The sequence below is a fragment of the Bombina bombina genome, chromosome 1 (assembly GCF_027579735.1).
Source record: "Bombina bombina isolate aBomBom1 chromosome 1, aBomBom1.pri, whole genome shotgun sequence".
Taxonomy (NCBI): Eukaryota; Metazoa; Chordata; class Amphibia; order Anura; family Bombinatoridae; genus Bombina; species Bombina bombina.
The window spans coordinates 1335576001-1335594530 of record NC_069499.1 but is presented as its reverse complement, the minus strand read 5'-3'; the positions used below and the strand labels follow the sequence as shown (position 1 = coordinate 1335594530).

General features: G+C 40.2%; 1 protein-coding gene across 1 annotated transcript in view; it reads right to left on the bottom strand.

Moving 5' to 3' along the window:
• Nucleotides 1-18530, bottom strand: part of SF3B3 (splicing factor 3b subunit 3) — a 69119-nt gene that overhangs the window by 19645 nt on the left and 30944 nt on the right. The window contains 1 exon segment of the mRNA XM_053702283.1: nucleotides 10091-10234. Within this exon segment, the coding sequence (XP_053558258.1) occupies nucleotides 10091-10234 (144 nt within the window).

Here is an 18530-nt window from a genome sequence, read left to right as displayed (position 1 = left end):
TTTTCCAAAAGTGGCTTCTGATTCAGAGTCCATTTGAGACATCTTGCAATATGTAATAGAAATAACAACATATAAAGCAAAATTGATCAAATTCCTTAAATGACAGTTTCAGGAATGGGAAAAAAATGCCCATGAACAAGCTTCTAGCAACCAGAAGCAATAAATAATGAGACTTAAATATTGTGGAGACAACAATGACGCTCAAATTTTTTAGCGCCAAAAAAGCCGCCCACTTTATTTGGCGCCAAAAATGGCGCCACATCCGGTAACGCCGATTTTTTTTGTCGCAAAAACGTAAAAAAAATGACGCAACTTCCGGCGACACGTATGACGCCGGAAATGACAAGAAAATTTTTGCGCCAAGAAAGTTCGCGCCAAGAATGACGCAATAAAATGAAGCATTTTCAGCCCCCGCGAGCCTAACAGCCCACAGGAAAAAAAGTCAAATTTTAAAGGTAAGAAAAAAATTGAATTATTCATATGCATAATCAGGGCCGGATTGGGCCGGCGGGATACCGGGAAAAATCCCGGTGGGCCGGCAGAGGCTGGGCAGCTGCAGAAGTGTGTGCAGAGCAGCCAGCAAACTTGTGACAAACTTGTTTGGGAGCGCGCCATAGTCAGGAGGAGGTTAGTAGCAGCAGCAGTGTATGAGTGCAGCTGAGCAGCGCTGTTAGGGATTGGTGGGGAGTCGAGATTGGCTGCTATTTGCCTGCATTTGATTTATGCCGCATTGTTTAATATGTGGGGTGATCCACCTTAAGAGTCCACCTTAAGACTACAGAACAAAGCAGGAGGCAGTGACAGGGAAGGGAGGGGTTTAGAACGAATGCTGGTTCCACTTCCGTTCATGAGGAATTCACTCAGGTCGGATCTGCTGGGGATAAGGAATGTTCAATGAAATACAACTTACAGTCACTCTACTCACTTGCAATGCTCAGGGCAGGCTCCGGAGCTGCACAGACACAAGGGAAGCAGCAAAGTGAAAGCAGTAAAGTAAAGCAGTGTGAGTTTATTTTCCTACACAAATAATAACATGCTTAATTTGGCTGCACTTGCATCTAACTATGCATAAATGAAATCCCACATTCATTTACTCAATGAAGGATTAACCTCTTGACAGACTGCTAGAGAGGGAAGAATATATAATATACATAAAAATGTAAATAAACGTCTATGAAATGTATTTATTTCTGATTTGCCTGTTTTCATATTAGTTCAGAAAGTTAGCTTTCAGTAATGTAACTGTATCCTGGCTGAATCCTGTTTAGGAAAAAAGAAAAACCGTAAAATATGTATTAGTCTTTTGCAGGCAATAGCATTTTAGTTGTTACATATTATTTTATTAAATCCATGCCACCAGTAATCAGTTTGTCAGGGCATTTAGGTAAAACTGTAATATGAGCAATATGAGCTTTAGTTACATTCCAATCCCTTAAAGAGACATTTTGATGTTATAATTAAATGTCCTAATTGCCAGGCATCAAACAGTACACTTACTGACACCTGGTTCAATGTGACAGACTGACAGAGAGGGGATCTACTCTAATAGTTTCTAAGGATCAGTCTTCATTAGCCACGCAGGTACTAACCATGTGCTGGGTTCAAGTGTGGGTATATGGGCACGTGTATACTTGATGAAAATTCTGAAAGGGATTGGTGTCCTTATATGTATTGCAGATCATGATTATGCACTGTGACTGTAAAGTAGCCTAGCCATCCAGTTTCTATCACAGCAAAGCCCATATCAGAGTTGCAGCTAGTGGCTTCACATTGTGCTGCTGTCCTACTGGCGATGCTTTGCCGTCTTGAATAAAACCAGGGGGCATAGTTGGCTGGGGCTGGAGGGGGGCGGGACTAGGCTGGAGGGGGAGGGGCCAGGCTGGAGGGAACGGGGCAGGGCCGGTCCATACAAATTTCCAGGGCCGGTCTGATTTCCCAGTCCGGCCCTGTGCATAATCCCAAATATGAAACTGACTGTCTGAAAATAAGGAACGTTGAACATCCTGAATCAAGGCAAATAAATGTTTAAACACATATATTTAGAACTTTTATATAAAGTGCCCAACCATAGCTTAGAGTGTCACAGAAAATAAGACTTACTTACCCCAGGACACTCATCTACATGTAGTAGAAAGCCAAACCAGTACTGAAACGAGAATCAGTAGAGGTAATGGTATATATAAGAGTATATCGTCGATCTGAAAAGGGAGGTAAGAGATGAATCTCTACGACCGATAACAGAGAACCTATGAAATAGACCCCGTAGAAGGAGATCATTGAATTCAAATAGGCAATACTCTCTTCACATCCCTGACATTCACTGCACGCTGAGAGGAAAACCGGGCTCCAACCTGCTGCGGAGCGCATATCAACGTAGAATCTAGCACAAACTTACTTCACCACCTCCACAGGAGGCAAAGTTTGTAAAACTGATTTGTGGGTGTGGTGAGGGGTGTATTTATAGGCATTTTGAGGTTTGGGAAACTTTGCCCCTCCTGGTAGGAATGTATATCCCATACGTCACTAGCTCATGGACTCTTGCTAATTACATGAAAGAAATTATAGTCCCTAAACACCCTACCCCAGTAACTGGAAAAAGGGAACTTCTTTTCCAGCTCCACTGCCATTCATGGAACTAAGAAGACAACAAAAACATCTGAATGAGATCTTGTTTGTAGAAAGATACCAATAGGACATCCAGGAGGGACACCCCTGCAATCCCGGAATCGAATTGCAGTCCAGAATGAGAAAATACTGGGATCTGTGGCAAAACCATTGTTGGCCCACAACTGAAAAAGCTTGGCCAGAAGGCAAAACTCAAATTATTAGAAAATTGAATGGGAACCTAAGGATATGCATCCTTAAAGTCAAAGGTCAATATAGACTGACCCTCTTGCACCAAGGAAGGAGCGAATAGTCTCCATCTGTAAGAAACGGCACTCTGAGAAACTTGGTTAGACATTTACAGTCCAAATAGGACTAAAAATTCCTTCCTTTTTACATGAAAAAGGAACTAAAACCTGTTCCAAAACTAGAACAGGAACAATTACTCCCATGGTGGAAGATACTGAAAACATTTCAAGAATGCCTCTAATCTGGTCCACAGATAATCTTAAGTGGAACCTGCTCCTAGGAGGAAGAGGTTGAATTCCAATTCTTAACCCTGGAATACTATATCTACAGTCCTTTAGGGATCCAGGGCATCCTGTATCCAGGCATGATAAAAACTGATAGAAACTGCTCCCCACAGGACCCAATCCTGGCTCGGGGGCAAACCCTACACGCTGAATGAAACATACCTTGAGATTTCCATAATTACTTCCCCCTGATCCAAGACTGTCTTCCAAGCTGGAGCAGTTCAAGTCCTCTTGGATACCCAAAGGGGAAGACTTCCTGAAGTTATGAAGGAAGCAACATAAAAGATTGGCCTTACGGCCCTTCTGATCTGGATCTCCTGATGCAGTCTTCGAAATGGATCCAGACAAGGCGTCGCTCCAAAGAGATGATGCACTTGTCCATAAAGACTTAAGAGCATCTACCCTCTATACGGGTTGAAGATCTCTAACCAGAATAGTAATGACCCCTACTACTTTAAGCATCATGTGCCATGAAATTTAAAGGAGACAGCTTATTACTGACAGGAGAAGGGAGAAAATTCTCCTAGCAAGGTTGTGTACAGGAAAAATCTTTACAGCTGGATCCCAGTATACATTAAATTCTGAGGATTGACAATGACAGGGGAGCCGAGGTCTAGCTGGAAGCCAACCTCCTAGTAATATGCAAAGGAGTCCAGGCTTGATTCTGAAGAAAATTACTTCAGCGCCAAATGAAGGAATTATACTGACCGAATCTGAGCTTAAATCCTCAGATGCTACCGACTATCCTCCTCATTCACTATAGGAGGGGCAATATGTGTAGCAGAAAGTGGCACAGAAACCTTACTGATTTGTTAATGTTCCTCTTGCGATTTCCCTTTAAAATAGGAAAAGCAGAAAATGCCAGATATACACAAAGACAATTCTGCAAGCAAATAACTCCACCAGGAGAATCAGGAGAACCACAGGGCACTGCATGTATGCCATACAAAGGCTTGGGACGTTTGAAAAAAAAAAAAAAAAAAAAAAAAAAAAAAAGTGGCACAGCCTAAACAGTATCATCCAGAGAGACATAAGGGTTAAAATTTGTAAAGACTTATAAACCTCAGAAAGGGCATATACTTGCTGCATTAAAGTTGAAGCAACGTATAACTAAGTGAGTAGCCTCATTAACATTAGTGGGCAAGAACTCTACTTGCGATACAATACTAAGTCGGCAAAAAAAAAATATATTAAACTGTTGGATGTTTATTGCAACATTAAGGGATTGAAAAACAGATGTTGAAATCTGTAGCACCTTCTAAAGGCCACCAGATTATTGAAAGGTACCCCAGACCTTGTCCTCTGGGACTATTAACTCGATTAACATCGTCAGCCTGCAAAATTTTAGCTTTAAAATTTTCCCTAGTTGCATTTCTACAGTAAAGTAGCTTAACATAATAAAAACCCCAGCTCCTAGTAAAACCAAACGTACGTTCAGCAAACAAACTCCGTTATGACGGAGAAACAAGAGGAAGGCGTGTCCCTATTCAGACACATCGTTCCGTTCTGAAATAAAAACGGCGCTTATCCGCCTTGCAGACAGAAGAGGGCTGGAACAAATGTACTCCACAAAAATAGCGTGCAATCAACTCAGCTGCGCATCTGAAATCTAATACATTTTTTTGCATCACACGCTCCCATAAGAAACCTAAGCGTTTCAAGAACCTCTAGGACAGTGGTCTCAAAGTACAGGCCCCAGGGCCAAATGCGGCCCTCAAGATAGTTTCACATGGCCCTCCCTTGTTTAATAGGTAAACCATTACTTTGAGCTGTCAATTTTTTTTTAGGGTTCTAAGAGGTGTAACTAGTTGATATTCTATATAGGCACGCACAAGACAAATATAAAGACAAGGCATCAAGTGTAGACTCCTATCACACACTGCGTTGGGTAAATGTCACTTTTTACGTTGCTGTACAGTTCCAAAATGATTGGTACTCACAAGATAAATATACAACGCCCACTATTGACTACTACTTGGATGTCACTTCCATTTCCTAGAATATCCAGTTTCGGAGCACTTACTCAGTTCAAGCGGCCCCCATGGGAGAACAACACTTGGTCAGTGGACCCCCAGATACTTTGAGTTTGATACCCCTGCTCTAGGACAATAAAAAACGGTTTTAAACAGTACTCTCTATCCAATGCTTAAGCTAGGAGCCGGGTGCCAAAAGGAATAAGTCCAGAATTAAACCGAATCATTAACTAAATCTGAGCCTCCAGAGCCGTTGCACACAGTATAACCATCTCCCACAAAGTCCGGAATTAAACCAGAACATTTTTAGCCTCTCCAAAAGATTGTACATCCCCAGTGCCTGCACACACTGCCAACTAAAATCCTATTAACCCCACATAGGATTATTAGTGCTGAACGTCCCAAAAACAGACTTAACTGCTAAAGTGCCATATTCTCCATAAGAAAATAAAACTAGTCACTTACCTGAAGATCAATCTGCCCGGCAGCAGGGCAGCTCACATGGTATTAGAGGTCATCTCCCTCACATGGACCCGTGGTAACATTAGGAATAGGAAAGACTGAATAATCCTAATCAGGCTTTCAGGATAGGGCAGCAACAACTATTTGGGAGGCACAGTGAAGATTATACCTCACAATTTCCCAATTGCTTAAAAGCCACCATTGCTCTACTGAAGAGACTGACATGGACTACAGCTAAACCCTAGGAAGAAGCAGAGCAAGCAAAAATTTTTTTTTTACCTCTGGGATTACCTTGTATCCAAGCCTCTGCAAAATAGAATTTTAATACACGCACCAAGTTCAGATTGTGCAGCAGTCGTTCCTTCTGAGGAGGAGGATTAGGACACAAGGAAGGAACAACAATCTCCTGATTAATGTTTCCTATCTGAAACTACCTTAGAGAGAAACCCTAACTTAGTACACAAAACTACCTTATCCGAATGAAAAATCAGGTAAGGGGACTCATACTGTAATGCCGAGAGCTCTGACACTCTACGAGCAGATGAAACAGCAACAAGAAACAAAACTTTCCAAGATAACAACTTAATATCTAAGGAATGTATATGCTCAAATGGAGCCCCTTGAAGAACCTTAAGCACCAAATTAAGACTCCAGGGAGGAGTAACTGGCTTGAACACAGGCCTGATCCTGACCAAGGCCTGACAAAACGATTGCACGGCTGGGACGTCCGCTAGACGGTTATGTAACAAAATAGACAAAGCATTCCTTAGGGAACTTGCCGATAAACCCTTCTCCAAATCCTCTTGGAGGAAAGACAGACTTCTAGGAATCCTAACTCTACTCCAAGAGTAGCCCTTGGATTCACACCAATACAGATATTTACGCCATATCTTATGGTAAATTTTCCTAGTCACAGGTTTACGAGCCTGAATCATGGTCTCAATGACCAACTCCGAAACTCCACGCTTGGATAAAATTAAGCGATCAATCTTGATGCAGTCAGCTTCAGAGAAACTAGATTTGGATAAAAGAAGGGTCCTTGAAGTAGAAGGTCCTTCCTCAACGGATGTCTCCAAGATGGAAAAGATAACATGTCCACCAAGTCTGCATACCAAATCCTGCAAGGCCACACCGGTGCAACGAGGATCACTGACGCCCTCTCCTGCTTGATTCGAGCAATGACCCGAGGTAGAAGAGCAAACTGAGGAAATGGGTATGCGAGACTGAAATTCCAAGGTACCGTCAGGGCGTCTATCAATACAGCCTGAGGGTCCCTTGACCTCGACCCGAATCTCGGAAGCTTGGCATTCTTCCGCGATGCCATGCAAATGCAAACCTTAGAAACTTGTGATGGGCCCTGTGGATGGGAACATGCAGGTACGCATCCTTTAAATCCACCGTTGTCATAAATTGACCCTCCTGGACCAAAGGAAGAATGGAACGAATAGTTTCCATCTTGAAGGACAGCACTCTGAGGAATTTGCTTAGACTCTTGAGATCTAAAATTGGTCTGAAAGTGTCGCTGTCGTCCAATGTAGCTAAAACCTCCTTGAGTAACAGACGGAGGTGCTCTAGCTTAAACCTGAAGGATACAACTTCAGTATCAGCAGGAGGAATTACACTGTCTGAAATTCCCCCTCAGATGCTACCGAAGTATCCTCCACCTCAGGCTTCTGGGAGGGGGCATTTGAAATAGCAACAACTGTGTCAGTAACCTCACTTACTGATTGTTTCCTTTTCCTCTTGCGCTTTCCCTGCAGCATGGGAAAAGCAGAGGACATGAGGGAAGCGATGTCTTGCAAGGTAACTCCAGGTGGAGTAGTGGAGGACACTTGAGGAGAAAGCTGCGGCATATTTTGAACTTTGTCAGAAGACTCCTGAACAGCATCCATCTTAGATAATGTTAACTCAGAAAAGTCTATCCCTATAATGTAAAGTTCTCTCAATACATGAGGAACAGAAAGGGATTGGTGGTTCAACAGTAGCATCAAAACATAAAGAACATATAACATCTTGCAAGGCCTCTTGGTTCATCTTTATTCACCACAAAACTGAATAAATAGATAACTATTTTATTAAAAAAAATCTCAAAAAAAAAAAAAAAAGTTACTGTTTCTTTAACTTTTTTAAAATAAAACTATTTTTAAGCAAGAAAATAAAACAAAAAATTACGCACTCGACAACTTTACACCTCAGCTTAACTTTGCTGAGGTGCTTACCTGCCTGACTGTATAGACTTAGAATAAATAGGTTGAGTCCGGATCATCTGTCAGTTGAAGGCCGTAATATGGCCAAAAACTGTGACTAAGTCTTCCTTGCCACAGAACACAGGAACTATGAGGGAGAAGTGCGCAACAAAATTTGGCGCTTCCGTTAGCCCTACCCATCGTGGGCTTTACCAGAAAAAACTTCCGAGGCCAAAATCATAGTAATGCCGTTTTATTGTTGTTTAAGTTAAAAAAAACAAAAACAAAAAAAACAAACAAAAAAAAAACACACCACCTCTGAGCCTTCTCCTCGTCCCTAGTGCCTGCTATTACTGCCCGTAATAAAAATTCTCCAAGTTGTAAGAGAATTGGGTTGAGAGGCACGATTCCTCACATGGACCCGCAGAGAAAAATTCAAAGACTGAATAATCTTACTCAGGCTTAGAAAATAGGGCAGCATGAGTATATGGGAAGCGCAGTGACGATTATACCCCACAAGTTCCCATTGCTCTAAAGCCACCATTGTTCTACTGAAGAGACTGATATGGACTACGACTACACCCTATAACAAAGCAGCACAATCTTGCACCACTTAAAAAATAAAATCTTGCTTGAAGAATCTTCATTCTAACACCTAACTTTACCACTTCCTTGCTCTAACGTAGGCAAAGAGAATGACTGGGGTTGGAGGGAAGAGAGGTGATATTTAACAGCTTTGCTGTGGTGCGCTTTGCTGCCTCTTGCTGACCAGGAGGTGAATATCCCATTAGTAAATAAGATGATCCGTGGACTCATTGTGTCATTAAAAAGAAATATAATTTAGGGCGACGCCCATCAGAGAACAGTCCTTATAAATTAAGCTACCAGATAATTTCATTCACTTCTGTAGGTTTTCCTTCTTAATATAAGAAAAAAGTTCCAAAGATCCAGCACCTGGGATTCACACAGTGTGCAAACTAAGGGGCACTGCACAATACCCCCAAGTAAAGGTAACAAAAAATGATAGCCGCACCACCAAGTTACCAAAATAAAGTGCTTTTATTGAGCCAAATTCCAAAAAATCAGCAACGTTTCGGACAAGTGTCCTTAATCATGCATAGTTAGACACTGATTCCATTCTTAAATACCTAAACAAGTCCCACCTTCCAAACTAAAAACTGTTTTTAGTTTGGAAGGTGGGACTTGTTTAGGTATTTAAGAATGGAATCAGTGTCTGTTTAACTATGCATGATTAAGGACACTTGTCCGAAACGTTGCTGATTTTTTGGAATTTGGCTCAATAAAAGCACTTTATTTTGGTAACTTTATGGTGCGACTATCATTTTTTGTTACCTTCTTAATATAAAGGAGAGTCCACGGCTTCATTCCTTACTGTTGGGAAATTTATACCCAATGAGTATAATATTGTATAGTATAATAGTGATATTCCCAATAGTAATTAGATGATCCATGGACTCATGTCATTAGAAAGTATATTAATATAACAGTTATAAACTGATATCTCTTTATAAACAAACATTTTGGGAGAAGGCTGTCCTTGTAAATGAAGTAAAAAGGGAGACGAATACCCACACTTTCTGCACTCAGAGGAGTCTGGGACACACTTACTATATACTTTGAGTTATATAAGCCATATGCACAAATGTATAGTGCTTTGCATAATTCAACTGCTAGTGTACATTGTAAAGTGTTTGCGATACTATGATTAATGGTAGTAAGCTCTACATCATGTTCCAAAATGTTGTTCCACTTATTTTGTATAGTTTCCAAGGCTAATGCATCAAAAGCATGTCGTAACATACTATATATTGGGGATATAGAACAAAGTCCCTGCTGAAACGGGTCCTCATAGCCGGACCCTCCCTTAGAATGTCTAACTTGAAGGTTAATTGGAAATTTGGAACCTCAAACTTTCCCTGCAGATCCTGCAATTATATGCATCCGTCACCACTTTAAACTGCCCTAATCTATATAGTCCCTTAAATCAATTCCCTTAACGGCAGAGTTGTCATACACTGGTGAACAGAGTCCTTTACATAAACTATAAAATCCCCTCAATGGGTCCCTACATATGGAAAATACAAACTTATATTGTTCTGAAAAGATGAATTGTGTGAGCGTGCAAGAACAGAGTCCCCAAGCTGGCCATAGTATCTGATATACTTTATTTAAAAAAAAAAAAAAAGGGTTCTCTTGTAACAGATAATTAGACATTTTCAAGCTTATTCTTTATATACAGATATCAGTGTTTGAATATGAATCTTACAAACACAATTAATGTAGCAAGACAGTGATGGTGCATTTAACTCACCTGCAGTCCTATGTTCAGGTACAAGAATCCAACAGAACCTCTCTCTCCCAGCTCATCCTGTCTCTCTGCACCGCCCATTTCCACAATACACAAAGCTTCTGGCTGAGCAGGCAGGGCCTGCATACTGAGTGGCTGCAGACAGTCCTATGGATAACAAAACTTGAGTTAACTATTGTACAGTAGCAAAATTGATCAACAAAATGTAGAACACCACACAGACTTCTGAGAGAGTGTTAGGATTGAGGTTTATCAGAAACATATGATATATTAAGAATGAGTGCACACACACATCCCAATAAACTAGTATAGTACCAATTACTGAATGTTCTGTTCTAGCCAGTAAAACACACACATTAACTAAGTGCACTTCTCCCTGTACTATAAAACGATGATTGATAGTAATACAATATGAACACCTCAAATGTTATACTACTCAGACTTATACTTGTTTTGGACGTGTTCTTTCTGTTGTGATGTGGTTATAAAGGATATGGGAACCATCTAAATGAGTGATTTTTTTATTTATTTATTTTTTTTTAAAAGGGGCAGTCTACTGTAACATTTTCTACCCTTTGTGTTCCCAATGATCCATTTTACCTGCTGGAGTGTATTCAGGTGTTTACAATAGATCCTTTACCTTATTTTGGCAAATAATTGCTTTTGCCTGTTGTAACTCCATCTATACTGAAAATGTCAAATACTTACATATTGCACAAAAACATAATTTATGTAAGAACTTACCCGATAAATTAATTTTTCATATTGGCAAGAGTCCATGAGCTAGAGACGTATGGGATATACAATCCTACCAGGAGGGGCAAAGTTTCCCAAACCTCAAAATGCCTATAAATACACCCCTCAACACACCCACAATTCAGTTTAACTAATAGCCAAGTAGTGGGGTGATAAAATGAGAGGAAAGAAAAAAAAAAAACAAAAAAAAAAAACCATACAAAAAGAGGAACTGGAAAAATAATTGTGCTTATATACAAAAACCATAACCACCATAAAAAGGGTGGGCCTCATGGACTCTTGCGAATATGAAAGAAATGAATCAGGTAAGTTCTTACATAAATTATGTTTTCTTTCATGTAATTGGCAAGAGTCCATGAGCTAGTGACGTATGGGATAGCAATACCCAAGATGTGGAAAGTCCACAGAAGAGTCACTAGAAAGGGAGGGATAAAATAACAGCTATTTCCACTGATAAATTAAATACACACAATAAGTTATCCCTTGAAAACACTTAAATCAAAAGCAGTAGAATAAAAAAAACAGCTGTCTGAAGAACTTTTTCTACCAAAGACTGCTTCAGAAGAAGCAAATACATCAAAATGGTAAAAACAATAGAAGTATGCAAATTAGACCAAAATACTGATTTGCAAATTTGATCAACCTAAGCTTCATTCTGGAAAAGCCCAAGAAATGGCGACTGAACTTAGTCGAATGAGCTGTAAAACTCTGAGGCGGAGCCCGCCCTGCCTCAAAATAAGCCTTGAAAAACAAAAGCTTTAATCAGGATGCCAAAGAAATGGCAGAGGCTTCCTAACCTTTTCTGGAACCAGAAAACAGCAGATAGACTAGAAGTCTTCTGAAATCCTAGTAACCTCAATATAGAATTATAAAGCTCTTACCACATCCAAAAGGATGTAAAGAACTATCAAAGAATTATTTAGGATTAGGACACAAAGAAATAACAATTTCTCTACTAATGTTGTACATATTCACTACCTTAGGAAAAAAAGAAGCTCACAAAACAACTTATCTAGATGAAAAAAAAAAATTAGATAAGGAGACACACAAGATAGCTGACAAATTCAGACTCTTATAGCAGAAGAGATAGTCAAAAGAAACAACACTTTCCAAGAAAGTAAATAATCTTCAACCCAAATAAGACTCCAAAAAGGGAAAAAAATAAATAAAAAAAAATTGGAACAGGCTTGATACCAACCAAAGCCTAAACAAAACAGTGAATATAAGGAAGTTTAAACAAGCTTTCTAGAAAATAAAACAGAAAGAACAGAGATTTGTCCCTTCAAAAAATTAGCAAACATATCCAAACCATCTTGAAAAAGGAAATTTATGCTTACCTGATAAATGTATTTCTTTTATTATATGTCGAGTCCACGTATTTCATCCTTACTTATGGGATTACGCCTCCTGGTCAGCAGGAAGTGGCAAAGAGCACCACAGCAGAGCTGTGTATATATATAGCTCCTCCCTTCCCTCCCACTCCAGTCATTCGACCGAAGTTAGGAAGAGAAAGGAAAATCCAAAGGTGCAGTGGTGACTGAAGTTGAACAAAGATAAGTAAATATCTGTCTTAGAACCAACAGGGTGGGCCGTGGACTCGTTATATCGTAAAAGAAATAAATTTATCAGGTAAGCATAAATTTCCTTTTCTTTTACAAGATATGACGAGTCCACGGATTTCATCCTTACTTATGGGATACAATACCAAAGCTATAGGACACGGATGAAAGGGAGGGACAAGACAGGAACCTAAACGGAAGGCACCACTGCTTGAAGAACCTGTCTCCCAAAACCAGCCTCAGATGAAGCAAAAGTAACAAATTTGGAAAAAGTTTGAAGAGACGACCAAGTTGCAGCCTTGCAAATCTGTTCCACAGAAGCATTGTTTTTAAATGCCCATGAAGAAGCCACAGCCCTAGTGGAATGAGCCGTAATTCTTTCTGGAGGCTGCTGTCCAGCAGTCTCATATGCCAGACGGATAATACTCTTCAGTCAAAAAGAGGTAGCCGTAGCTTTCTGGCCCCTACGTTTTCCAGGAAAAACAATAAAGAAGATGATCGACGAAATTCTTTAGTCGCCTGCAAGTAAAACTTCAGGGCACGGACCACGTCCAAGCTATGCAACAAACGCTCCTTCTTAGAAGGATTAGGACACAATGAAGGAACAACAAATTTCCTGATTAATATTCTTATTAGAAACAACTTTAGGAAGAAAACCAGGTTTGGTACGTAAAACCACCTTATTAGGATGGAAAATAAGATAAGGAGAGTCACATTGTAACACTGAAAGCTCAGAAACTCTACGAGCAGAAGAAATAGCAACCAAAAATAAAACCTTCCAAGATAACAACTTAATATCTATGGAATGCATGGGTTCAAACGGAACCCCTTGAAGAACATTAAGAACTAAATTCAAACTCTAGGGTGGAGCAATTGGTCTAAACACAGGCATGATTCTAGTCAGAGCCTGACAAAAAGACTGAACATCGGGAACATCTGCCAAACGCTTGTGTAGTAAAATTGACAAAGCAGAAATTTGCCGATAACTCTTTCTCCAATCTTTCTTGGAGAAAGTATAAAATCCTGGGAATCCCAACTAATCCATGAGTAGCCCATGGATTCTCACCAATAAAGATATTTACGCCATATCTTATGGTAGATCTTTCTAGTGACAGGCTTACGTGCCTGAATCAGAGTATCAATGACCGAATCAGAGAACCCCCGCTTAGATAAAATCAAGCGTTCAATCTCCAAGCAGTCAGCTGCAGAGAAACAAGATTCGGATGATGGAAGGGTCCCTGAATGAAAAGGTCCTGCCTCAATGGAAGTTTCCACGGCGGCAGCGAGGACATGTCCACCAGATCGGCATACCAAGTCCTGCGAGGCAACGCAGGCGCGATTAGAATTACTGAAGCCCTCTCCTGTTTCATCCGTGCAATCACCCGGGGAAGGAGAGCAAACGGTGGAAACGTATAAGCTAGGTTGAACGACCAAGGCATCTATCAGTTCGGCCTGAGGATCCCTATCTCGGGAGCTGGGCATTCTGACAAGACGCCATCAGATCCAATTCCGGTCTGCCCCATCTGAGAATCAGGGTGGCAAAGACCTCCAGATGGAGCTCCCACTGCCACGGATGAAACGTTTGTCTGCTTAAAAAGTCCGCTTCCCAGATGTCCACTCCTGGGATGTAGATTGCTGACAGATAACAAGAGTGAGTCTCCGCCCACCAAATTATCTTGGATACTTATGTCATCGCTAAGTAACTCCTCGTTCCTCCCCGATGATTTATGTAAGCCACAGTCGTGATGTTGTCCGACAAATCGGATGAATTTGGCCGAAGCCAACTGAGGCCAAGCCTGAAGCGCATTGAATATTGCTCTTAATTCCAGAATATTGATTGGAAGTAGAGACCCAGACCGAGTCCACACCCCTGAGCCTTCAGGGAATTCCAGACCGCACCCCAGCCTAGTAGACTGGCGTCCGTTGTCACTATTACCCAAGAGGGTCTGCGGAAGCACGTCCCTTGGACAGATGATCCGGCGACAACCACCAAAGAAGAGTCTCTTGTCTCCTGATCCAGATTAATCTGAGGAAATACATTTGCATAATCTCCATTCCACTGCCCGAGCATGCACAGTTGTAGTGGTCTGAGATGAAAGCGAGCAAACGGAATGATGTCCATTGCCGCCACCATCAATCCAATCACCTCCATGCACTGAGCCACTGATGGCCGAGGATTGGACTGAAGGGCTCGGCATGTATTCAGAATCTTTAACTTTCTGACCTCTGTCAAGAAAATTTTCATGGATATGGAATATCAGTTCCCAAGAAGAGAACCCTTGTCTGTGGAATTAGTGAACTCTTTTCTAGATTCACCTTCCACCCGTCAGTCCTCAGAAAGGACAGAACCATGTCTGTATGAGACTTTGTCAGATGGTCAGACGACGCCTGGATCAGAATATCGTCTAGATAAGGCGCCACTGCAATACCCCGCGGCCTGAGAACCGCCAGAAGGGACCCTAGAACCTTCGTGAAGATCCTGGGTGCTGTGGCCAACCAGAAGGGAAGAGCCATGAACTGAAAAGGTTTGTCCAGGAAGGCAAACCTTAGGAACTGGTGATGATCCTTGTAGATAGGAATATGAAGATATGCATCCTTCATGACCACAGTAGTCATATAATGACCCTCCTGGATCAATGATAGAATTGTTCGAATAGTCTCCATCTAGAAGGATGGGACTCTGAGAAACTTCTTTAGACTCTTGAGATCTAAAATGGGCCTGAACGTTCCCCCTTGGGAGAGAATTTTTGAATTCCAGTTGATACCCTTGGGACACGATTTCCAGTGTCCAGGGGTCCTGAACATATCTTACCCAAGCCTGGGTAAAGAGAGAAAGTCTGCCCCCCTACTAGATCCGGTCCCGGATCGGGGGCCGCCCCTTCATGCTGTCTTGGGAGCAGCAGCGGGCTTTTTGGGTTGTTTACCTTTGTTCCAAGCCTGGTTGGGTCTCCAGACGGACTTGGCTTGAGCAAAATTCCCTTCCTGTTTAGCGGAAGAAGAAGCGGGGACTCCTTTGAAATTCCGAAAGGAATGAAAATTTTGTTTACCCCTCTGTTTAGCCGCTTTATCCTGAGGTAGGAGATGACCCTTACCTCCCGTAATGTCAGAAATGATTATTTCAAGTCAGGCCCGAATAGGGTTTTTCCTTTGAAAGGAATAGCTAAAAGCTTTGACTTGGATGACACATCAGCAGACCAAGACTTTAACCATAACGCACTACGCGCTAAAATGGCAAATCCAGCATTCTTAGCCGCCAATTTGGCAATCTGAATGGCGGCATCCGTAATAAAAGAATTAGTCAGCTTAAGAGCCTTAATTCTATCTAAAATTTCCTCTAAAGACGCACCTTCAATATCGAAAATTGTATAATTAGAGAATGTCTTAGCTCTTGGGACAAACAGACACTATTCGAGAGTATCCCCCCATCCCTCACCAATCCACTCCCTCGCTGGTCTGTTGTTGGGTCTCCCGGATGCGCACCCTAATGCTTGGTCCAATTTGGGCCTTTCTTTGGTCTCTGACTTAACATCTCCCCACCCTCCAGACACATACTTACCCTTGACCCAACTTACTGGCACTCAGTTCACTCCTCCTAGACTAGGTTTCGAATATACCCGCATTAAAAGTTTGAGATCCTGGGGATTTACCCCGTCAACACCCCGCCCCTTGACTGTTTGGGAAACTATGTGGAAATCAGGCGGGAAAATTAGAAGACCCCTAACCCATTTCTATTGGCTTTTGGAGGGGGCAACCCCTGATAAGGCGTTACATATTATGAAATAGGAGGATATCCTACATGTGCACTTTCCTCAACTTATTTGGACTAGGGCCTTTGAATTGACAAAAGCCATACACTGCACGACCCTCTTCGAATCCTACTATAAATTGCTCTCCCACTGGTACTTTACCCCAATGAGGCTCTTTAAAAACTTAACCTGATCTCTACGTCCCAGTGCTGGAGACTTTGTGGGAAACCAGGTGATTCCCTCCATATTTGGTGGACCTGCCCCAAACTCAAACCTCTATGGCACAAGGTGTACACCCTATTAACTAAATTAAATATACATATCCTAAAAACTCCGGAAACAGCCTTTCTACATGTGGGCTTACACTCCTTTCCTAAGTACCAGTGTTACTTTTGTGTGTACCTTTTCTCAGCCACCAGATTGGAAATTACTAGGGAATGGAAGAGTCAATTTCCCCCGAGTTGGTCGGCTGTCTTAGACATCATGGCCTATATTAATTCTATGGAACATGATGTATTTTATACTCTAGATAAAATCGATCTCTTCGAAATGATAGGGGAAGATTTGTCTAACTTATTTAGCCCCAATTGGCTCCCTAGGTCTGATTTTTAGATGGCCAACTTAAGCCCATCCTACTCGTTTGTCCTTTACACAAGAGTCTCTTTTCTCTCCCTTCCTTCTTCATGCTCTTTTCTTTCTTCCCTCTTTTCACCTTATTGCTATTATCAGCCTACAACATCTTCTCGTTCTTATTTGAACCGTGTTTGTCACGGTATCTCCTGATATAATTAATGTATTTTGGGATTTTCTACACTTGTAATACGATGTTTTATGTTTGACTTTACTTATCCTACTGCATGTGGGAATTACATTTCTTATTTCTTTGTATTGCAGATTGTTTTCTCAATAAAGCTTTGAAAATTAAAAAAAAAAAAAAAAAAAAAAATATTAAAAAATATTGCAACTTCACCCCCACAAAAAAAAAAAATTATATATATATATATATATATATAAATGAGCTGAGCTGCTAATGATATTTATGTACTAATAAAAAAACACAAAAAAAAAAAAACATCCTCATAGTTAGGTATTGAAATATTAATTATGTTTGGGGAGTTCATCCAGCTATTTCAGATACAAAAATCTCTCACCCCACACACACGGGGATTAAATAGTGTTATTGTCTTGTATTAGAATTTTTATTTTTGTTACTCATATCTTCAGTATATGTGGTGGTTTATATTGGCAAAATCAGCTCTTTTAAATCACAAAATAAAGGTAAATGCGTTGTTTGCAAACATTTAAATACACTCCAGTAACTAAAATGAACCATTGTTATCAAAATAAAGTTTAAACTGCATTACTTCACATCCTCTTATTTTACTACCTTAACATTGGGAAGACAATAAAAGAGAAGCTTGCGCTCCATATTAATTAATATAAATATATATATATAAAAATATATATATATATATATAAAAATATATATATATATATAAAAATATATATATATATAAAAATATATAAAAATATATATATATATATAAAAATATATATATATATATATATATATATAAAAATATATATATATATATATATATATATATATAAAAATATATATATATATATATATAAAAATATATATATATATATATATATATATATATATAAAAATATATATATATATATATATAAAAATATTACATTGTTTGAAACTGATATTTTTGTTAAAGGGACATGAAACCCAACAATGATTCAGATAGAGAATACAGTTTTAATAAACTTTCCAATTTACACCTTTTGTCACATTTGCTTTGTTCTTTTGGCATCCTTTGTTGAAGGAGCAGCAAGGCACTACTGGGAGTTAGCTGAGCACATCCGCTAAGCCAATGGCAAGAGAGGCATACGTGCATCCACTAATTGGCAGCTAGCTCCCAGTACTGCATTGTTGCTCTGAGCCTATTTAGGTATGCTTTTCAACAGCCGAAAACCAGAGAACAAAGCAAATTGGTTAATGGGAGTGAATTGGAAACTTGTGTGAAATCACATGCTCTATCCGAATCATTAAAAAAATATGGGTTTCATGTCTTTTAACTGCCCTTTTATTGGACCAAGTAATAACTGATACAGCGCTTCTCATGTATATATTCATTGGCTTTAATAAACTTTTTCCAATTAAAAAAAAAAAAAAATCCTCTAAAGGAGTATCAGTCTTAAGAGACTCTTCTAAGGCATCAAACCAGAAGGCCGCCGCAGTTGTTACTGGCACAATGTAGGCCGTCGGTTGTAAAAGAAAACCCTGATGAATAAATAACTTTTTTAGAAGACCCTCCAACTTTTTATCCATAGGGTCTTTGAAAGCACAACTGTCCTCAATAGGAA